Source organism: Artemia sp. Qi Xiang Cuo, chromosome 2 (assembly GCF_049724085.1).
Source record: "Artemia sp. Qi Xiang Cuo chromosome 2, ASM4972408v1, whole genome shotgun sequence".
NCBI lineage: Eukaryota > Metazoa > Arthropoda > Branchiopoda > Anostraca > Artemiidae > Artemia > Artemia sp. Qi Xiang Cuo.
In genome coordinates, this window is record NC_142795.1 from 47,642,049 (window position 1) to 47,666,785 (window position 24,737).

A 24,737-nucleotide genomic window follows, 5' to 3' on the forward strand; every position below is an offset into this window, starting at 1 on the left:
AGTTTGAACAAAATGACGATTACTAAATTTTTATCATTGGAGAGGATAGAGGGGCACCTAAGAAGGTCTAAGGATGGGGGGGGTGGCTGGTTGCCCTCCTCTCTCTCTTTATTATCCCCTAAACTTATGTGGAAGTTTCAACCTAATACCATCAGCTGTTCCTTAGACATTACTGAAATTCCCTTTTCACAACCTTAGGAAGTTTCATCTTAGGTCTTCTGGAGATCTAGGATCAAACATGCCCTATTTTCTTAATAAGAAAAACCTTATATGTTAACAATCGGCAACTTGCATAACTTACAGTCTTTGTCCCGGTGGCTGTGGGGGATTTTGTCAACCCCTGAATTGTAGTTTTATAACTTTGGCACTATTTTAAACAAAACTGCTATATCAAAATATTGATCGGATGTATTTGGGGAGCGTGGGGGTTGGGGGTTTGGTTGCCCTCCGATCACTTTTGACTTCAAAAAGGCACTAGAATTTTTGATTTCCAATTAAATGGGCCCCTTCAAAGTTTATGCAGGCAACCCTTCCATAAAATCTGGTATATTAACAATGGGCGACTAGCATTACTTATAGCCCTTGCTCTGGGGGTTGTTTACCCCTGGAGGCATATTTATTTGGCCTTTGGACTATTTTGAACAAAATGGCTATCCAAAAATTTTTGATCAAACGCATTTGGGGGAAATGGTGTAGGGGGCGGGGGGTTACTGGTTGCCCTTTGATCCCTTTTGACTCTTTAAAAGGAAGCTAGAACTTCGATTTCCAATCGAATGAACCTCCTCCGAAGCTCTTGACGACTACCATTTCCATAAAGACCTTATATGTTAACAATGGGCAACTTGCATGAGTTGCAAACCTTGCCCCCAGGCTGTGGGTGCTTTGTTTTCCCTGGAAGCATAACTATTTGACCTTTGGACTATTTTGAACAAAATGGCTGTCTTAAAATTTTGATCTGATGCATTTGAGAAGAAGAGGGCGTGGGGGGGCTAGTTTCTCTCCGATAGCTTCTGACTGTTTAAAAGAGCACTAGAGCTTCCAATTTCCAATCAAATAAGCCCCATCTGAAGTTTATATGACCACCCCTTTTATTTGACTGCCTCTGGAAAGAAAAATAATAACACATTGAAGCCTTATGGCTCTTTACTATAAGTGACGCTGTAGCGTTGCCTCTGATCAAGGGAAGGAGAAGAACAACGAGAAAAAATAAGGTTATAAGCAAATCTAGGTAGAAAATGACCAGCATCGTTCTTCCAAAATGAATGGACGGAATAATGCTATACCGTGAGACAAGGCCGATTAGAGGATCAGATTTAATACGGAAGAATAAACAAGCTTAAATTAGAATCACTGCGTATGCAGAAAATCGCATGTCATCGGAAAGATTGCAGATAACTAAAATGGAGAAGAAGGAAAGATTATAAAATAAACAATAGCTATGAAGTGGTTGAACAGTGAAGCTTATGAAAGTGCTGTTAAGCTATCTAGCAGTTCTCTTTATGTAGAATCAAAGAGGCTGCAGTATCAGACTGCAAATAAATAGTGACTTGTGCTAATACTAACTTAGACTGAAGAAAAAAGTATTTTGTTGACAATATATCATAGGCAGCGCGCTAGCGCTGCCTAAGTAAGAACGATGTGGGCACAATGTGTTTTTTTTTTCTCCATATCCGGGCACTTCGTGTCGAAGGAGTTGTCGTAGAAACTTCGAAAAGGGCTCATTCGGTTGGAAATTGGAGTGGCTAGTGCCCTTATTAATAGTTGAAAGTGATTGGAGGGCAACTAGCCCCCCCCCCTCACGCCCATATTTCCCCCAAACACATCTAATAAAAATTTTGAGATAGCTATTTTATTCAGCATAGTTTATTTCCACATAGAAAATATCTTTTTTAGGAGGACACTCCCCCACTGCCCTCGGGGTAGGGGTTTTAAGTTATGTCCTTGGGGCATATAAGGTTTAGAAACTTCAAAACAGGCTCATTCAATTGGAAATTGAAAGGGCTAGTGCCCTTTTTAATAGTCGAAAGTGATTGGAGGGCAACTAGCCCCCCCCCATGCCCCTCATTCCAACACATCCAATCAAAATTTTAATATAGCCATTTTGTTCAGTGTAGGCTAGTTGATTTCCAGATAGAAAATATTTTTTTGAGGAGGACACTCCCCCACAACCCTCAGGGCAAGGGTTTTAAGTTATGCCCTGGGGGCATATATGGTTTTTATACAAGACATTGTTGTAGAAACTTCAAAACAGGCTCATTCGGTTGGAAATTTAAAGGGCTAGTGCCCTTTTTAATAGTCGAAAGTGATTGAAGGGCAACTAGCTCCCCCCCACGCCCATCATTCTCCCAAACACATCCAATCAAAATTTTGAGATTTTGAGCGCCGCCTAAGTAAAGAACGATGTGGGCACAATGTATTATTTATTTTTTCTTCTCCATACCCGGGCACGTATCGAAGGAGTTGTCGTAGAAACTTCGAAAAGGGCTAATTCGATTGGAAATTGGAGTGGCTAGTGCCCTTTTTAATAATGGAATGTGATTGGAGGGTAACTAGCCCCCCCCCCCCCACTCACATCATTCCCCCAAACACATCCAATCAAAATTTTGAGACAACCATTTTGTTCAGCGTATCTGATTTCCACATAAAAAATATCTTTTTGAGGAGGACACTCCCCCACAACCCTCGGGGCAAGGGTTTTAAGTTATGCCGTTAGGGCATATAAGAACAATTTTGGCACAATGTATCATTTATTATTTTTTTTGTCTAGAGCAGGGCACTTCATATGGAAGGGGTCGTCGTAGAAACCTCAAAAGGGGCTCATTCGATTGGAAATTTAGAGTTCTAGTGCCTTTTTTAATAGTCGAATGTGATTGGCGGGCAACTAGCTCCCCTCCCCACACCCATCATTCCCCCAAACACATCCGATCAAAATTTCGAGATAGCCATTTTGTTCAGCGTAGTTGATTACCATATAGAAATTATGTTTTTGAGGAGGACACTCCCCCACAGCCCGCAGAGCAAGGGTTTTAAGTTATGCCCTGGGGACATATAAGGTTTTTATAGAAGGCGTTGCCGCAGAAACTTCAAAACAGGCTCATTTAGCTGGAAATTCAAAGGTCTAGTGCCCTTTTTAATAGTCGACAGTGATAAGAGGGCAACTTGCCCCCCTCCCCCACGCCCATCAGTCGCCCAAACCCATCCAATCAAAATTTTGAGATAGCCATTTTGTTCAGCTTAGTTGATTTCCAGATAGAAATATGTTTTTGAGGAGGACACTCCCCCACAACCCTCAGGGCAAGGGTTTCAAGTTATGCCCTGGGGGTATATAAGGTTTTTATAGAAGGAGTTGTCGTAGAAAATTCGAAAGGGGCTCAATCAATTGGAAATTCAAAGGGCTAGTGCCCTTTTTAATAGTCGAAAGTGATTGGAGGGCAACTAGCCCCCCCACGCCCCATATTCCCCCAACCTATCCAGTCAAAATTTTGAGATAACCATTTTTTTCAGCGTAGTTGATTTCCAGAGAGAAAATATGTTTTTGAGGAGGACACTCCCCCAAAACCCTCAGGGCAAGGGTTTTAAGCTATGCCCTGGGGGCATATAATGTTTTTATAGAAGGCGTTGTCGTAGAAACTTCAAAACAGGCTCATTCGATTAGAAATTCAAAGGGCTACTGCCCTTTTTAATAGTCGAAAGTGATTGAAGGGCAACTAGCCCCCCCACGCCCATAATTCCCCCAATAACATCAAATCAAAATTTTGAGATAGCCATTTTGTTCAGCGTAGTTGGTTTCCAGATAGAAAATATGTTTTTGAGGAGGAAACTCCCCCACAACCCTCAGGGCAAGGATTTTAAGTTATGCCCTGGGGGCATATAAGGTTTTTATAGAAGGGGTGTTCGTAGAAACTTCAAAAAAGATTCATTCGATTTGAAATTGAAAAGGCTAGTGCCCTTTTTAATAGTCGAAAGTGATTGGGGGGCAACTAGACCCCCAACCTCCCCACGCCCATCATTCCTCCAAACACATCCAATAAAAATTTTGAGATACCCATTTCGTTCAGCGTAGTTGGTGTCCAGACAGAAAATATGTTTTTAAGGAGGACACTCCCCACACAAGCCTTAGGGCAAGGGTTATAAGTTATGCCCTGGGGACATATAAGGTTTTTATAGAAGGGGTGTTCGTAGAAACTTCAAAAAAGGTTCATTCGATTGGAATTTGAAAGGGCTAGTGCCATTTTTAATAGTCGAAAGTGATTGGAGGGCAAATAGCCCCCCCCCCACGCCCACTATTCCCCCAAACACATCCAATCAAAATTTTGAGATAGCCATTTTGTTAAACGTAGTTGATTTCCAGATAGAAAATATGTTTTTTTCTGTCTGGTGTCCAGACAGAAAATATGTTTTTGAGGAGGACACTCCCCCCACAAGCCTTAGGGCAAGGGTTATAAGTTATGCCCTGGGGGGTATATAAGGTTTTTATTGAAATCTTTGTCGTAGAAACTTGAAAAAAGGCTCATTCGATTTGAAATTCCAAAGACTAGTACCCTTTTTAATAGACGAAAGTGATTAGTGATATTTTTTGTTGTTGTTGTTTAGACCGGGGCACTTCGTATCAAAGGAGTTGTCGTTGGAACTTCGAAAAGGGCTCATTCGATAGAAAATATAAAGGGTTGATGCGCTTTTTAATAGTCGAAAGTAATTGGAGGGCAACTAATCCCCCTTCCACTCCCACCCTCCCACGCCCACCCTCCCATTTGCCCATTATGTTTAAAAACTAAAAGTTTCCTTAAGATTAAATCAAAATGCACTGTGATAATTCTAATTACCAATAAGGCATCTCAGCAGTATCCCAAGAACGACTGAGGGTATTATGTTCAAACTTTTGGGGCTACTTCTCTTAAAATTTAACCAAATCAAAATAGCGTAAGTGTATCCAAGCTATCAAAGAAAGTAAACGGATTTTTTTGTGAATGGTATCAATTTTTTCATTACAGGCCAACAAGAGGAGGTATGAAACTAAATTAAACAGTACTATTTGTGTCCTGGTTTTTAACAGGGTGTATGTTTTTAAAAATTGCTGGAAAATTTTCTCCAGCATACAAATGCAGGCTAAACTATAGAGTCTTTAGAAAAACGAAAAGATTTAAATTATTATTTTCTTTTTCCCTGAAAAGACTATGTCAATATAAAACGAACAGAAATTAATTTAAAAAAACTTTTTCCACAAAATAAGTTTTTCAAAAAAAAAGTAAAGAACTCCATTAAACAAAATTTGAGCAAAAATAAAATCAAATAATTTACCAAGCGTGAAACTACCACAAATCAGCATCGATAAATAAATGAAACCCAAAACGAACAGAAATTACAATAAATAACAGAGTCAAACTCAAAACGAGCAGAAATTAGCATAAACTGGGCACAAAACCCCTCTGCCTTCCCAAGGACAGAACATAATTTGCACTGTACTAAAAAAATACAAATGATTGTGCATGGTCAGTTTAATATACATATATTTAGTAATCAAAGTTTTAATATTATTTAATTGATGAAAGTTATAAAAGTAAAAATACTTATATTTTTTTCAGTTAAGTGTAAATTTTGTTCTGGCTTTGGGAAGGCATAGGGGTTTTGCGCCCAACTTATGTTGATTTCTGCTCGTCTTGAGTTTGACTCGGTTATTTATTGTAATTTCTGTTCGTTTTGGGTTTCATTTATTTATCGATGCTGATTTGTGGTAGTTTCACGCTTGTTCGATTATTTGATATTATTTTTGCTCATTTTTCGTTTCATGGAGTCCTTTACTTTTCTTTGAAAAACTTTTTTTGTGGAAAAAGCTTTTTTTAATTAATGCATTAAAAAGCTCCATTTTTCTTAGCGACTCTAAATGTGTAAAATTTGCATAGTTTTAGGAAAAGAGGAACAACACCCCCGAAAAGAAGAGTGATATGCAATCAAGTATCAAATCAATACTGAAGTCAAACCATATTTAATATATCTGAGAACCCTATATGCTAAATTAGTGTTTTTCCTGAGAAGAATGGTCAATTGTTGATTTTTTTCGAAGGAAAAAATCAAAAGCATTGGCAATTCTGATTATATGGTGAATCGTATTTGGGGTTTGTTTGTGTTTGCCTATCTATTTTGATTGACTATATATCAGATTATTTTAGTATATTTAGTCTAATTGGCGAATCCATTTTTTAGTAGTTTAATCCAAAATGCGTTTTCATAATTTGGGGGTGACTCGTGTGTCGAGTGAACTTTCTAAATGGCGCTCTAAGTTAATTCAGTTGGAGTTCTTTGGAATGATTCATATGATTGTACCATACCTGTGATAAACACACGATATTTAGCGATAATTTTATACAATAGTAAACGGCAAACCAGTTTTTATGAATGTTTGTGTGAGCAAAATTTATGCTGTTGCAGCACACAATTCTTAAGAAACATAACAAAAAAGTGATAAAAAGAGTAAAAGGAAACAAGAAGCATATTTTTATTTGCGAAAAAAAAATCATAGAACTCATTCTATGACTCGTTGTTATTCTAATATACTTATACCGCATATTTTGTGTATTGATTGTAGTAAGATTGTCTAGGTATAATCTGACTGAACTATCGTGTGTGTATGTGCGTTTTTTTTATATTTTAGAATGTGTATATGGTTGTGTGCATGGGTGTGAACAATTGTATGTGTTGATGCCTGAGTGCGTTTCTATTTTCTTAACTTTGTTGGAATAGGATGTACGCAGTCACACTTTCTCCTAGTACAAGGTTTATTACAGTTTAGATCATTTTTCAAAATAATGTAATTAATCTACTTTGCAGATATTCGTTTGAAATTCACTACTTTTTTGATGTTGCTTGTTTTGGTGGCTACTATAACAATTACCGTGAATCGCTTTGATTTGACATTAGCCAATGATCGCTTTGCTGTCGACTGGGCTGTGGGTCATAGCAGTTCCCTGGAGTTCATCGGTTATTACAGTTTATTAAACTTTTATATTTTCGCAATGGCATTAGTATATGCCCCACCTCCGATTGGCTGTGAACAAGGTACGCTTAACTAAATTTTTTTTTAGACTCCCTGCTGATAGAAGTAAGTGCGTTGCCAACAAAGACACAGCGTAAATAGACTGTATGGGTTAGGAAAAGTTTGTTGACAGAATACAATGCTGTGTAGAAGTCAACAAAGATTTTAAAATCAAATCACAGTTGTTTACTGTCCCTTGCTGAAATTCCAAAAATTAGATGTTAATTATAAACCCTGCAAAATCAACTTTCAGTCTCACTACAGAACTGTTACAAAGTCATCTTGCAAAATTCATCTTACAAAGTCATCAAATATACAAAAACTAATCAGCCGCGAGACCGCAGGAACCCCGATTGTATTTTCATCTGCAAAGTATTACCAAATTAGGATGTACATGCTTTGAGTAGTTTAAGAGTCCAAAACTGCTTAGTGTCCTGATTTTTTTTTTCCTTCTTACCTCGTTGAAAGCTCCCAGTCAGTTTCCCAATCCGGTGGTGCTATGATTAGTAACCTTAAAGTCTTCAAATCAACGAAAGAAAAACCAAATTCTTCGCTTCAGTATTCTGAACGGAAGTTTTGTGTGTCCTCCTTCACCATACTTAGGTGCATCTTTGGCCGGAATTCTTCGTATCATGTTCTCTGTTGACTGCTCTTTGAAGGTCCCGTTGAAACAATCATTAAAAGACAAATTATGCGATGCGTAATCTTACTTCAGTTCATCGATTTGTTTCTTTAATATGAAAAATGAAAATGAATCACCTCACGTACACCAGACCGATCTTAGAATACACTTGTTCTATATGGAGTCCCCAAGTGAATAACCCAGGTTAAATAAGTGACCAACTTGGGCCATTACAAAAAAGAGCAATCAAATGCCGTGAGACTCTTATGCAGCTAATGAATAGTAATTATCTACCTTACAACTATCAAACCTTAACGAGCTTTGCTTAGTTGATCTGTAAATTCGGCCAATTCCTTCTCAGCAGTTATTACATAATAAAACAATATCTAACACCGAATATATACGTATATTGAAACCACCCATCGTACCCACAAAAGGCTTCTCCAATTCATGTTTGCTTCATTATACGTCAGTGCTAGTCCATAAGCGCTATCCATTGTTTTTTCTCACTTATTTGGGAAAGTGCCATTTAGTTTGAATTTATGTTTGATTACGAAAGCTTCTGTCTGTCGAATAATTCTGATTCTAAAACGATAGCATTACGAGAGTCGTAACATCCTAGTCTTGATACAGTTTGGCTATGTTTGAGAAGCAATATCAGTTTGGACTATGGATGTGATGACTTGAAATTATAGCGCAATGTTATGATAATTTATTTTCTTCTTTTTCTGTTGTCTTTTCACAACTTCTCTGTATTTAATTTTTATTTCACAGCCTATACCCTGAAATAGTTGTTGAAATGGCTACCCTTTCACCCTTTTTTTAAAGCACATTTTGTTAAAAGTGGGAAATTCGGTTCATAATGAAAGGATATTAAATCCAGGAAGCCAAAACTCAAAAGGGCAAAATTAAAAGTGATATACGAAGAAAAGACGAAGATCAGACCCAATGGAGAAGTCAAAGGTTAGCTGGATTTTGTGACGTGTCGAAATTTAACTGACATTAAAACAGCTGCAAAGAGAAACAATATCAGTTTTATTTCTGGATGTGGTCACTTGAAATTATAATTTAATTCGTTGATAAATAATATAATTATAAAGAATACGGCGCTGGACTTTATATTCCCTATCGGCGGTGCTGAAGTCCATTTTATGACCCTTTAGCCAGGATGGGGGGGGGGGCATCCTGTGCTGTTACGCTTTCATCGTTACACTGAAAGGTAGAGCTTGCAGGGTATGCCACTGACCCCTGTTCTTAACCAAATAACCAGTGACGCCAGGACTGGAACCCTGTCGTCATGCACAAAGGGTTTTACGTCTAGTTAAGTGTAGAAAATGCACCTATTTTCTCTACCTGTTTAAAAAAATAAACAAGAGTAAAAAGCTTGCGATGAAATCTTGAACTAAAAAAAGAAAAGTAACGAAATTCAATGCAAAAGCAATAAAAAGACGCAGAAGGAATCGGATCTAGAAAATAAAAACTAAGATTGATAATTTTAAAAGTGTACAAAACCTCGGATATTACTACAAAAAAAATGTTTGAATGTCAGTTCTTTTTCTTTTGTGGTATATTTACAATATTCATTATCACGGATAGCAAGATCGGAGTTAAAGATGCTACGTTTACTGAAATCCCGAATATTTATTTTCTTCATAATACGCACAAGAAACTAGCAAGATAAAAGGTCAGGCCCAAGATAAAACTTACCGTTATCTGGAACGCAATATCACGGATAACAAGATTGGAGTTAAAGATGCTAAGTTTATTGAAATCCCGAATATTTATTTTCTTCACAATACGCACAAGAAATTAGCAAGATAAAAGGTCAGGCCCAAGATAAAACTATCCATTATCTGGAACCTTAATAAGAACTGGCAAATTGAGATGAAAATTAATGTTTAAAGCCCTTTTCCCATTAATTCATTGATCTTTCATACCGGGCTACGCAAACTCTACGTCACACTTGCGACGGCATTACACTAATATCAAAATACAACCCTAAGCAAGAATTGAACCCAGCTCTGTCCTTTTGTCGTCTTAGCGCGTAGACATCAAGGTTGTGTGGTTTGGGTTATCTGTAATAGAAGTTTGGAGGAAAGATTTGCAAAGTTAATGTAAGGGTGACCTGAACTGAACCATAGAATACCCTTAATTACCACAATATAAGCTATAGCAATAATACATGGGATTTGATCTTTGATTTTATCAACAGTGAATTCGGCATTATTATGACTAGTAAGATCAATTCCAAAATTATTATGTTTTTTAATTTCCGGTTTACTCTTTGCCGCAGGTTTTTCAAATAATTAACGAGAGCTTGAAATTGTTTTACTGAGCTAATTGAATACCAAATATTAGCTTCCACTTCGTTCGTCTACCAATCAAAGCTAGGTCATCTCTTGGTTCAACTAGTAGTAGGGTTCAATGGGAATTGTAATTAAAACAAAAATTTGGCATGGGAGATGGAAATGAATTTAAATGAGAAGTGTATTGTTAAATGAATGAAAGTATATTTGGTTCATCAAAAATATAACAGAATAAACAGAAAAATAAAAATGTCAAACTCAAACTGTATGAAAGTTTTTCACGTAGACATGAAAGATTTCTACGCAACGTAAGTGCAACTGGATTGCAGCTTAAACAGAACATGTCGCACCGACGTATCGCTATGATGGAGGCTTAACCTCCAAAATGAATGGATTTCGAATTTTTTTTTGTTACTTCCAGAGTGAATAGCCCAGTATTAAAATACTCTTAAAAATGAAATTAATATATGGATTAGCTATTGCAATCGTATGCTATATACGAGATAGTATTACATAATTTCTGATTTCACACTGGCTAAGCCTCAAAAAACGAGAAAAAATGTAGGGCAACGAAGAAATTCAAGGTAAATCGCAGCTAGGGAAAAAGGAAAAGACATAACATAACAAAAGACAAAAACATGAAACATACCAAATGTGTTGCCGCTCTACAGGCATTTAAACTCTATTTCGAAACCGTAGCTCACCTCAAACTTGCCGTCGAAAGCCCGCCAATGGTTAGAATAGAACGATTAAATGTGAATTTCTTTGCCTCTCGAGTGTTACAGTGGCATAAATAGGAGCATAAGGCCGCTTCATGTACGAATTAATTTAAAAAAAAAACAAAGTTTTTCAAAGGGAAGCAAAGAGCGAAGTTGAAACTTAAAATGGACAAAAATTATTACCTCGGAGCATGTTTAATATACATTAAAGTAACTAGTACAAATAAACAAAATAAATACTCTTGAGCGTACTGTATGTACTTTACAAAACTTCCACATCATTGAAAGCATAAAAGTCACGGTTAAACAAAAGATTATTTATTTAGAAGTCAAATGTGAATACTTGGCCTGAAAACACTAAGCGAATCTATACAGATTTTTACAGTCACGCACCATTTGTGATATTAGTAACTTTCAATATGCAATTTAAAATTATCTTAAAAACATAGGATTAAAACTAAATATTTTTTAATAACCGCTAAGTAATTGAACAGCATACAGAAATATTGGATTGATTTATCAAGCAGCATTTTGCTCTCACTAGCTATAATACCAATAGTGGGTAATATACAGTCTTAAATTGTAAGAAATATGCTTTAGTAGTACTTAAAATGAAGATCAAGTAACAGATAATAAGAACTCTGGAAATCCGATTATTTATCTATATACAACAGTGAATATCAAGCCACAGTACCAATCGTAAAGCTACTATGTATACCCGACGTTATTAAGACTCCTTTACTCCAAACCTGTACATATTCCAATCATGACATACCTTTCCAAGAGCGAGAACAATACACAGTCATTGAACTCGACCATTGCGTAGAAATAATACCAAATCAAACGTAAAAAAATAAAGAAAGTCCTAAAATGGATTGTTGCTTTATCTTAAAAGATACTTATCTTAAGAGAGATTAATAACTTCTTAACCCTGTAAAAGGTGTCGTTGATTGGTTTGCTTTTTCTCTACCCAAACTGCTAGACTATTGTATACTTTCAGTGGAGCGCAGATTTTGAATCAACATAGAAACACATGAAAATATTATTAGTTGGTCTATTTATAACAGTTATATTAATATATATTAGATAGGCTATGAAGTAATAATTTTTGTCTGTTTTATGTTTCAACTTCGCTCTTTGCTTCCGTCGGAAAAACTTGTTTTTTTTAAAATTAATCTTTGTTCGTTTTTGATTAAAATTTAATGCAGAAACAACGCTGCCATGATCTTTTTTATTTATACGGAATAATGTACGCTCGTTTTAAGTTTTAATGTCACTTCTTAGTTTCAGTTGAAAATTTATTTTTAACATAATTATTAAGCACAATTTATCTTCCTTTAATTAGAGCTGTTCTAAAAAATATAGCAAGTAATCGCAGTCGCTCCAGAAAACTTTTACTCCGTACCACAAGCTCTACTACTAATACCTCACAACACAATATATTTTTTTTAGGGACGTTTGTTTTTCAACGAAAGAAAAGCTGTTTTTACATCGACCGACTTCGCCTGAACAAGCCATAATGAAGACAGGGCTTTATAAATCACCTACTGACCAGCAGAAACTAGAAGACTTCTGTAACGAAAGAAAGCTGTTTAAGGGCTCATTTAAACGCTTATATTTATACTTAGTCGCTTTTTATAAATTTGACTTGATAGCACATTCCCAAAAAGTGCATTTTGGGTTGTTCCCCCATGTTTTTTAAATGAAACAAGTGCTTTTTCCAACAAAATGACCAAAAAAAAGGTTATTTGAAAACCTAAACAAGGAAAAAAACTAAGGAGGCGCGTACTCCCATTTCCTTCAAATATTACCGTTAGAACTAGTATACAGCCTTCATCGCAGATTGACGTTTGAAAAATCCACTCAAATATGTTGATCATTCAGCTTTTTTGGTAGATGTTTAGTTGAAAAGTTTTTAGTTTTAGTTCATTTGCTTTCGCCATAATCTTCTACTTTTAATTTGACTATTTGATTTATGAAACTTACTAAGAGGGTCTGAACGGAGAGTATATGTGAGGGGATCTTATAAGCCTCCAGCTAAGGGCTTTGGACCATAATTATTGCAATGGTAGCGTTTTGTGCTTCCAAACTCTTCCACTTACGAAGTGGTACTAAAAATGCCCTTTTTAGTGCTATATGGCGCCTTTGGTTGGTAAGATTTATAAAAAGCGCGCAAATATGGATAATAGGGTTAAAATCTGGCTTCCTGGCATATGCCTTAAAAATGAGTGCCAATAAACATCACTTTTTAAAGTTCTGCTAGCCCAATAGCCCCACACTGTAAAGAAAATCGTTTGAGATCCAACAAAAATTGTTTTTAATATTTATCACCAACAAAATTTGAATTTCAAAAGCTGAAATTGAATATTGGAGACCATTTTGGAATTCCATGGTCATTATTGAATTTCCAATTTGTTGAGAAATAAAATGTTGAATTCCCATACTCGAATTGAATTTTCAGTTTGTTGACTAAACAACATGTTGGATTTTAAGATCTTTATTGGATTTCCATCTTGGTTGCTGGATTTTCCGTTCTTTTATTGGATTTCCATCACTAGCGTTGTTCAATTTCCTAGGTCTACAGTCTAATATCTAGTTCTCAGGATTCAGTTTCCCTTTCTTCTTTTTGAAGCATCAATAAATACAAAAAAATAATCTCTATTATTTTACAAGAACAGACAATTACATCAAAAGAATTCTCCCTGATAATATGACACCTCTTAACGGCTGCTTTTTTTTATGGTGAAATCAGTAAATCAATGGCGTAGTAGCAGGCCGACAGAAGACGCTTGAGTAAGAAATATCTTCCAATCAGGAAAACAGTGACACTCGGACCTGAAGGGCAGATGAAATTAAATTTAGCCCCAAATGAAAAACAGACTTCCCCCCTTTTTTCTTAATCAAGAGGGGAACATTTACATTAATAAATTCATAATTCCTGTCTTTTAAGAAGGTCTTTAATCTTCTTATCATACCCCCTACAATATCGGGTTTGCTGTTTCATCAGACCTTCTTGTTATAAAATTTAAAAATTGTGAAACATATCTTCTGCTTAGATGATTTACAACAAAATTGTTTACAGCTTTACAGCTTTGCTCAATCCCAATTTATAAGGTTTTAAAGATATGCAAATACATTTCCTAACTCTTGAAGAAAAAAAAACACTGATATGGCTTAAAATTCTACTCAAATAACAGGAATTGCATTTTTGGAACTAAACTTTGAGAAAAAGAAACTGATAACTGAAAATTAAGGTAAAAGTAGTTTTTTGTCAAGTTTTGTCATGTAGGCAAATTTAAGTACCCTCTAGAGGGAGAAGGAGCGAAGGTAAGTACTTCAAAATAGCTTCCCGGGACATACTTTGATACTTATGTACTATCTGGAACACATCCGCTATAGTATATAGGGAAGATGCGGGTTTCTTTCGAAACGGGTTTCTTTCAATAGAGGAATTGACTGTAAAGCATGGTTTTTTATCGGGTTCACAATATTTAGACTATTGTTTATTGGGGTTTAGGCGAAAAAAAGGTACCTAGGTTTAGTTAGGTATTTAATATATGCTATGTCTTACCCCCCATCGCCCCCCTAATGGGCAAATATATAGCCGAAATTTGCTTATAAACTATTATATTTTTATCCTATTTTGTTTTACTTCATTAGCATCAACCAAACTTCATTTTTCATGTATGTTACAGATAGTAAGTAAGTATTTATACTTTACGATGTTAGAACTATCCGTGAATGCTCCGCCTCACTAACTCACTATCTTTCCAGGAGATCTAGAAGGAACTGACTCAAGCGCGACATTGCTCTAATTGATGCGAGTCACACAAAATTGGGGCCCAAGTAAACTTCTCAGATGGGCTTACTCAGCGGAGAAATTGATTGCAAACAGTAGTTTCTCACTGTGTTTACAATATTTAAACTTTAGTTTTTCGTGGTTTAGAGGGAAAAAAGGTACCTAGGTTAAGTTACGTATTTAATATATGCTATGCTTTACAACCCCACCCCCCCCCCACCCCCCTAATGTGCAAATATATAATTGAATTTTGTATCTAAACTATTACATTTTTATCCTATTTTGTTTTATTTCATTAGCATTAACCAAACTTCATTTCTTGCATGGCTTACAGCTAATTGAATAGTACCGTAGAATTTTACCGAACTTTTTTTTATTTATAAAAATTAACTGTCTTAAACATTTTGGGAAACATAAGACACAAGTTATCAATATTAATAAACTAAACAGAATACTTACCATCACAATCAGAATGTCTTCTCTCTGTGATCTGAATGCCCCTTAGGCAAAATCATCGCTTCGTCGTTTAAATGTCTTTACTTCAAAGCTATTTCTGTATTATGCGTTTGTAGGCAGTTTAAGGAGATGATTTTTGTTTTGCTTTTCAATTTTATCTTAAATAATAACAATCGAAAACAAAATAAGAAGCAAGATAGGTCTTTAGAGGGTGTCTAACTGTCATCCGGTATCTACGGTCTCTTATAAACGAAACTAGAACAAAAAAACAACAAACTGAAACTTCTCAGTGATCAGTCTTCTGGCAAAAACATAAGTTCCACATTTCTGCCGATATGAGATCATAACCCCCCATAATAACATTTTCTGATACGCTGAATCTGAAGGTCGGATTTAAATTAAGATTTATTGACTTTTTGGGGGGTGCTTCTCCCTTTTTCGAAAATCAGGCACCCTTTTTGCAGAACCTTTTTTTCTTTGAGGATTTGGAGTCTTTGGTGGGTAGATATTAAAAATAATGATATTTATACAGTTACAGTCCGCGTATAACCCTAGTTCTCATCAGATTAATTCAAAATTCCGGTTCTGAGTTTCGGTTACAATTGAGCTAAGTCGCTCAATGAAGTGTTTGATAAAACTTATTGGGCTAACGTCCTTCTTTTTAATTAATCCTGTAGCAAACCGGAGTTTTTGAAGCACAATTCATGCAATTGAAATGTAGTATTTCTGAGTTCAGTTGAGATATGCCACACTTTAGAAAATTCTCTTTTTTGAGGAAGGCTTGTGTTCCTTCACGTATACCTAATAGATTAGGATACTCTCACAGACGTCTTATTTTCCTCGATATATTTTCTTGCTTGGTTATTCAGCGTAAGCAGCAAAAATATGGCAAATCCAGGGAAGATTTTTTTTGAAACGCTTTTTGGGTCTCATTACAAAAATGACGTTCATTGCAAAAACATAAGTTGTTCCACAAAAGGATTTTCGTTCTTAATTAAAAAAAAATTAATTCACGAAGCAATATATTTTCACCGTTAGTAATGTTAAAGTTAGGGTAGCATCTTGAGAAATTTTCTACCTACAGAAGCTCACAAAAAATGTATTTTAAAAAAGCGATTATAAAAGTTAAAAGATAATTTTTGTACATAATTTCTGCGTGTTCATTCTGCAGACAAGAAAGCTCAACTTATTTCAAAGTAAAAATATGTTTCTTTATTTCTATAATTATCTTTTTATGCTCAAAATTCGCATTCCCCTTTTTCTGCTATAATTCAAATATTTGAATTGAACTTGTACTGAACATATTACTTTCAGTGGTCCTATAGTCAAATTTAAAATGATATTCAAGAAACTTCAAACTACTGTTGAAGTTCAAACCGTGTTGATTGATATAGCCAATTTACGGTGAAAATCATATTTTTTCTCCTGAAAAGTACATAAATCTTAATAATTTCAATAATTTGTTCAAATTCAATAAGCAAGTCACAATTCCAACAGAAAAATTAGGATTTTTTGTGACTTATTTGAATTAAATAAGCAAGTCACAATTCCAAACAGAAAAATTGGATTTTTTTTTGACTTGTTTGGATTCGAGCAAAACATTTTTTTGGAAATCATTTTTTTTTTTTTTTTTTTTTTTTTACAGTGCAGCTTTTCCACTTGAGACACGACACTAAAAGTGCCGTTTTAAGTGCCATTTGAACTTGATGATGGTAGAATTTATATGAAAGACTTATTTCAAAGTAAAAATATATTTCCTTATTTTTATAATTATCTTTTTATGCTCAAAATTCAATTAGCATCCCCCCTTTTCTGCTATAATTGAAATATTTGAATTGAACTTAAACTGAACATGTTACTTTCAACGGTCCTATAGTCAAATTTAAAATTATATTCCAAAAACGTCTAACTACTGTTGAAGTTCAAACCGTGCTGATTGATATAGCCTATTTACGGTATATATGTGCAATATCTTTTATATGAGCTATAAAAGATCTACCAACGATGTTTTGGTAGCCTGCTAGTGCCACCTTTTGAGAAATAGCACAAAAAGTGCCATTTTAGTGCCAGTGCCATATGCCACTTGCTGATGGTAAAATTTGTAAAAAGCACGTAGATATGAGAAATAGCTTTTGAATGAGCCATTAAGAATCTTTTTATGATGTTCTGGTAGCCCGCTAGACATGTTGAAAAAAAAGGAGACAGATCAGTGCTACCGATGCAAAAAAGTGATTTTCCTTGTAGTCAGGGAGGGGGACTGTAACTTCCCTGTACAAGGTTTTGACCATGTTGATTCCAATGGTTCACTTTTCATTTTGATATGACGCTATTTTCGAGGGGTGTGAGGCTTTTTTTAGAAATCACCATAAATTTTTTTTTGCAATAAGATTTAACTTTTAAAATTAACCAAAATAAAAGGTTCCATTCCCCAATTAGCGTCAGATAGGATTTTTTTTCACTAGGTAGGTTTTTTTCAAAATGTGTTTTACAACTTTTAGTTCCTTTGGACTGTGGTTCAATCTTTACTAGATCACAGTTACCGCTGCAACCATGATACCTTGACGGGACAAGCTTTAAAAAAATGAGCCTAGAAAATGACTGAAAAAATAAACAATAGCGGATAACGATATGCCCGATACGATACATGCAATACCAATACGCCCGATACCGATACGCGCGATACCGATACGCCCGATACCACATGTAGCCGTTCTCCAGGGACTATGGAGGGCCATATCATCATCAAAACCATATATATTGGACCTTTGAACTATGTTAAGCAAAATGGCTATCTCAAAATTTTTATGAGACTAGTTGGGGGGAGGGGCCTGTAGGGAGGGGGGCGATTTGCCCTCCAATCTTTTTGGTCACTTGAAAATAACAATTGAAAATTTAAGTCCCTTTTGAGTGAGCTATTACACACCTCTCTATGATGCTCTGGTCACCCCCTAGCCTTTCTAAAAAAAAAAGCGAGACAGATCAGTGCTACCCGTGCAAAAAAGTGTTTTTCCTTTGCATTCAAGGTGGGGGATTGTAATCATCCTCCAAAAAGTTTTGGATCAAGCTGATTCCAATGGTGCACTTTTTATTTTAATTCGATGCCATTTTAAAGGGGTTTCAGGTTCTTTTTCGAAATAACCGTAAATTTCTTTTTGCAATAAACTTTTACTTCTAAGATTAACCGAAACAATAGTTACCATTCCTGATTCAGTGTCAAATGGCGATTTTTTCTCAGTAGACAGTTTATTTGAAAACACGTTTTTCAACTTTTGATTACTATGTGCTGTGTTTCGCTCTTTACTAGGTTGCAGCTGCCGCTGCAACCATGATGAAGCTGTCTTTGGTCGATGCGTGAGTCGTGTTTCATCAAAGGACGTGAAAGTTTCATTCTGGGTGCGTTTCATCAAAGGACAACTCGTGTAAAAAGCTCATACGCTCTATTTTATATACTTCGGCTTTATGTGATATTTTTTTTAGCTCGTCTCTTCACTTCTGTATTTTTGCTTCTTGCAAGATTTCTTTTTTTTTGTTTGTTACTTTTTTTTACTCATTAAGTGGTTCTATTAAATGGTGTACTTTTTTTATGTAGCTTATTTGTTTGACAAATATGAGACAGTCTAGACTCAGTTTATGTTGCTAAAAGAAAATAGCTTAGTTAAAATTTCACTGCTTGCCCTGTAATTAGCGCTTTCCGGTTATAAAAAAAATTACAAGAAGTACAAAAAGGTACAAAAAGAACTTTAAAAAACGCATCAAAAGTTTGTTTATATTCATCTTTTACTTTCTTTACGAGTCGGACAAACATTTTTCTTCTTTTTTGGGGGGGGGGGGGGTCAAACCCCCTGACACCCCCCGGGATATTCTAATAACCGCATGCTAAAAGTTCACAATTGTTGGTTACGTAACGTAATTTAGCCGTAAATTCAAACAAGAAGTAACAACAACTTACCTCCTTATAAAGCTTTTTTTCTCTCATTTTATTGACTACAGTTTCTTTTTCTGACTTTGCTCTATTTTTACAACATAACAGCCCGTTTGAGTTGTGCCCCGCCTACATTCCAAAAAAAGAAGCAAAAAGAAAGTAGAGCAGTTTCTAATTTTGTTGCCGAAGCAGCGCAAAACAAAACAAAAAAAAAAAAATATTGCCCCTATAAAACTTTGTTTTGTTCTTTTCTTTGATGTCGATTTTGCCTGATTACGAGGAAGTAGTGGAGGTCCCATCTCTTTGGTTCTTATGGAAAATGTCGACCTCCGACTGGATTAATGTGACATCACATTTTTAAAGCAGTATACGATTTTTGCCTTGAGATTAAAAGAAGTGTTTCGCTTATCCTTGAGCCAGAACTTATTGTTTGAACTGAAGTGTAGTTTTATAGTCTTTGTCGGAAAGTACGAAGTTCTTCCGCCTCGCTTTCACTTCTTCAAGCCAAGCTTCTGTTTTCGAGACGAAAGTTCCATTCTAGATGGCAGGCATTTGTTCCAAATTGAAGTTATTCTTAAATACCAAAGTGCTAAAGATGTATCACGGCTCCCTGGCCTTGTTGCCAACATATCTTATAAGAATAAATATAAATCTAGAGATCTAAAAAAAAAAAAAATCTCCAACGCTTTAGAACGCGCTGCCATCTTCTCTTACAAGCCGTTTATATTTCTGATTTCGGTTGTTTGTCATTTAATTTTCTTGTGCTTGGGAGTGAGACAGAGGAATAATATTGCATATATGTCTGAAGCGTCAATAGCTCCATCGTTGCAAAGAAATTGGAGTGTACACTTTGCTCCTTCATTAGCGGTAATATTAGAAAGCTGGCCTACGGCAAGAAGATCAACTTTTCCACTAAGAGGGCTACAGTTTTAACATTGGTAAATAATCCTTGACGGCCTGCTTAAAGCATATGGCATCAACTTTTTGTATGAACATGACTTCTTGAGGCGCGTTTCTGAACGTTTTGAAGAGTTATAACATCGTTCTTTTTGTAAATTTCGGGAAAAAGAAATCAGCTTGTGTAAAAACGACCTAAGCGTTGATTTCGTTCAAAAACTAACCAAGGCTTGATTTGGTGCAAGAAATCTCTAAAAGAAATAAAGAGTGACCAAAGTTGAAGTTAGAGTTTGATATGGATATTGATATATTTAGTTAACTTTACAAAATATACATACAAAAATTAATATGATTCACACAAAACCAAACGATTGACGTGGGGTGAATCAGGTAAAAAAAAAATAATAATACTCACAAACCAAAAAACAATTACAGCTTAATTTAAATTAAATCAAATCTCCTCCAAAAGAAAAAAACTAGAATTCATACTTACTTAAAAATTTTTCTTTCAATTTTCCTTTAAAATCACTAAAATTTTCTATCTTTTTCATATCATTATCCAAGCTATTCCATAAACTTATACCCTTTATAAGAAAAGAAAACGTGGACCTGGCAGATGGAGTATAATAATCATTTTTACCCCTTGTATTTTGGTTATGTATATTCCATCGGCTGTAAAACCAACCGTTAAAACACTCCGGCGGCTGCTTCATACTGTACCTATATATAAACACTAATATATAAAAATGATGAAGACCCGCCGTCGGCAATATCCTATAAACTCCCTATAAACTTCTCGAAGTGATTTTCCCGATAATACTCTAATAGACTTGTTTTGGATAATTCGTACAGGATTAACAATTAAAGAAAATTTACCTAAGTATACAGAAGAACAATACAAAATATAGGAATGGATTAACGAAAAATAGAGAAGCCTAAGTATACTAGTTGGAAACATATATTTAAGTTTACGAATCATCCGCAAATCACGCGATAAAATCCGGGATAAAGTTTCAATACGGGGTAGGAAACTCAGAGTCTCATCTATAATAATGCCAAGATACTTTACTACCTTTTGACGAGCAATCATACCATCTTCATCTGCTATATGCTGTATCCATGGATAATAATTCAAGGTCCTGGAAAATATGAGAAAATTACTCTTAGTGGAATTCACCTTTAGCTGATTCACTCTCAGCCATCTTGAAACTTCATTTAGCGACTCTCTTGCACTCTCTACGAGCAACCTCTCTGACTTTGCGATCACCACTAAAGAAGTATCATCAGGAAACATAGGCACTGTAGCCGCGCTATCCTTTTGACGATCTCACTCATTCTTGTTTCCAGTTTACTCACAGACTGTGGAAGATCATTCACAAAAATCAAAAATAATAAGGATCCAAGTACCGAACCCTGTGAAACATTATCTAACGCCATATTAATAATGCTAGTCAAATATATGTTTGCTTGCTCAGTAGTGCGATCTTGACGGAATCCAAATTGTGTAGGAGTAAATATTCTCTGGTCTTCCAGGTACTGATAAATTCTGGCCGAAAAGCCTTTTTCTAGTATCCTAGACATAATGGGTAAAATCGAAATCGATCTATAATTTTCAACATCGCCAGTATTCCCTCCTTTATGTATTGGTATAACTTTAGCTGATTTAAAACAACTCGAAAACACTACCTCTTTTAGGCACTGATTAATTGATGAAACAAAAGTTGAAGTAATCACTTCCCAAAATGTTTTCATCACTCTAGTCGAAACAATATCGGAGCCAGAAGCCGAACCTTTCATACCATAAATTATTTTTCGAACCTCAGATTCCTGAACTGGGAGTATATTTAAAAAGATTTCCATCTCTTTAGGAAGGTAATTTTTAAATGCCTGGTCGCGTGGTTTGCTTATACTCGACTCTTTCACTCTCCATCCAACTGTCGAGAAATGGTTAGCAAATTCTTCACAAATTTCCTCTGCATTTGTAAGACTGGTTCCATCTTTACGAAATATTTTCTGAAAGATTCCTCCAGATGATTTTCCTGAAGTGCTTCTTATCACATTCCATGTTTTCGACGGACTTCCAGATGCTTTTTCAAATTCTATTTTATAATAATCTTGTCTAGCCCTTCGCAGGAGTCTGTTTAGGGCATTGTGATAACTCTTATAAATTCGCTCATTTATATCGCAGGGATGACATACCTTTTTCTCATAGAAATTATTCTTCTTATTTATCGATCTCAATAAACTCTGAGTAATCCAAGGCTGCTTTGAAGTTTTTCTTATATTTTCCTTAATATTCTTAGAGCATTTTTCCAGGGATTGCTGAATTATTTGGTAAAAGACTCTAAACTTAGAGTCAATATCCGCAAAAACTGAAAACTCTGTATTCCAATCCTTATTGGCTAGCTCATTTTTACGTTTCAGAAGTGTATATTTATCGAGTATCATCCTCAGCTTGAGACTGCTCTTCTTTGTGGACTTTTCATTATCAACACATACCGAGTAACTTGCAAATACACCAAAATGATCAGAAATGTCACTTATAAGAACACTCTGACTACCAGACATATAATTTGAAAATATGTTATCCAGACATTTCAATGACGTCCTCGTAACATGGGTACTAATATTAATAACAGGAATATAACCAAATGAAATCATCAAGTTTAAAAATCGGTCTGTATTTGATCAATTATCCAATAGATCAATATTAATATCTCCCATTATAAAAATAGGACTTCGGTGTGGGATCTTTTCCAATTGTTCTTCAAGCAATTAATAAAACTCAATAAGAAATCCCGGTGGCCTATATACACTCAGAACCTAACCACAACGTCCAGACAGCTCTAACTGCAAAATAAAAGACTAAAAGACCATTTCTTTATACATTAAAATATCCTCTCGGACACTTACCCGTATGTCAGAACGTGTATACGCTGCCAGTCCCCCGTGTCGGTGAATCTGACGATTATTCGTGTAAAGATTATATCCTGAAATATGCAAAAGTTCCGAATTATGGTAATTTAACCAAGTTTCAGCCAGTCCAATTGCCTGAAAAATAGATAAATAAGAAATTTCATTTATAAAATCTAAACTTGAATTCAATCCTTGGCAACTCAAATGGAACACATTAAATCTATCCGAAACATTACTACATTCCACCTGCATTTGGTTTACGAATAAATATTTAGAATCTCCACACCCCAACCTATAATAACCACCAGGCCCACCACTTCCGTCAGAAATTTCATTATACCTACTTTCAAGATTTACCTTGTTATTTTCCAGCTCCAACATATTAATTTATCCTGGGGGAGACTCCAATCATTCATCCAACATCAAAGCCAAATAGACAAATTTGAGTGCGACTCCACAGGGGACACATTTCAATACATTCTAAATGTATTGAAATATGATAATAAATGAATTTATTACATAAAAAAGGTAAAAGGTAAAGGATGCGGCACTAGACCCTTAAGGTCCAAACCGGCGGTGCTGATCTCCGTTTCGTGGCCCTTCAGCCAGGAAGTGCAATGGGGGGCTGGGGGCCAGCCAACCTATGCTTTCGCAAACCCTTCCTGTTTTACCTTCCCCAGATTTCTCCAGGTACCCATTTAGAGCTGGGTTGACTCTGGCTAAGCTTACAGGGTCACGCCACTGACCCGCGTCCCAAACTAAGAAACTGACCACACCAGGGATCGAATAATAACACCAATAATAATAATGAGATAAAAAAAATAACAACAGCAGAAAAAGAATAAAGAAATATTTAAAGAAAACAACAACAATGACTCAATACGGTACACCTTGCATTTGGGTGCCTTCTCATATATTTACATTATTTACGCTACAAACAATCAACTATAAACTATATGAACCATCATCTGTGAAATCCTTCAATTTCCCCCCAAAATTTCTTTTTATCACTAATTAATCACCAGCTACTCCTTAATCAATGGGAAACATTTATTCGAACAGCTATTTTTTCCTTGTAAGCTACACTAATTGCCGCTATGTTGGTTACGAAATGAATGATTATTCGGTGCATAATCAAGTTCAGGAATCAAATCATCCGGTGAATATTTAGCACGTGTCCCATTGGGGCGATTGAAAAGTATTTCGAGTCCTTCCGTAAGAATACTTTTGAAAATATCCTTAGTATTTTGTTCAGATTCACAGAAGACATTCCATACAATAATATTCTCTTCCAGTTTATCAAACTCCATCCTGGTCAATCTCATACTCAAGTTATTTGATTCTTTACTCCGAGCTATACAATCATCAGCAATTACTTTTACTTGATTCTTTGGAGATTCTTTGACTTGCTCAAGCTGCCTCACTCGCTCATCATTTTCAGTCAGCTGCCTTGCAAATTATGCATGTGATATCTCCAAATTTGCCACTTAATCTTCAATTCCCTTCATCCTATTTTCTTAAGAATCTAGTTTTTTTCCATTTCCTGTTACCAAACTGATAACAGTATTTAGACTCTCCGCAAGTGCTGAAATCGTGAATTTATTTGTAGAATCAGTGCTACTAGCAGTAACGTTAAGATCATATTCACCTTCTCCCCTCCGAGTGTTTTCTGTATCATCTCCAGTATTACGGGGTTGCTTTCTTTTACGTCCCATGATTAATTTTCCTGACAACAAAATTAAAGATCTAAAGATAATGATCTAAAAAGTAAAGATAATGATGGTAAATCCCTGCAACCTAATGGTATTAATGCATTTTTTGCACCAATTTGTAAAATTCATCCGTGACTATCAATACTCCCACCTAATGACTCAGTTTCAAATATTAAGTTTCTAATCCTTAGAGATTAGTTCAGTTGCTAAGAAGTTGAAAACACTTGATTCTCGTAAATGTAGGTATCCAAGTGAGATATCAATTAAATTGGTTATTGAGTGTGCTAATCTTTTATCTACTCCTTCAACGATAATATACAACCAGTGTTTTATTGATGGTGCTTTCCCTGGTATTTTT

At 35.5% G+C, this 24,737-nt stretch overlaps 1 protein-coding gene across 2 annotated transcripts in view; it reads left to right on the top strand.

Annotated features, from left to right (window-relative positions):
- Positions 1–24,737, top strand: part of LOC148955295 (transmembrane protein 181) — an 85,243-nt gene that overhangs the window by 55,978 nt on the left and 4,528 nt on the right. For both annotated transcript variants that reach the window (XM_089108134.1, XM_089108135.1), the window contains one exon: positions 6,826–7,053. In XM_089108134.1, coding sequence (XP_088964260.1) covers positions 6,826–7,053 — 228 coding nt within the window. The remainder of the gene's footprint in view (positions 1–6,825; positions 7,054–24,737) is intronic.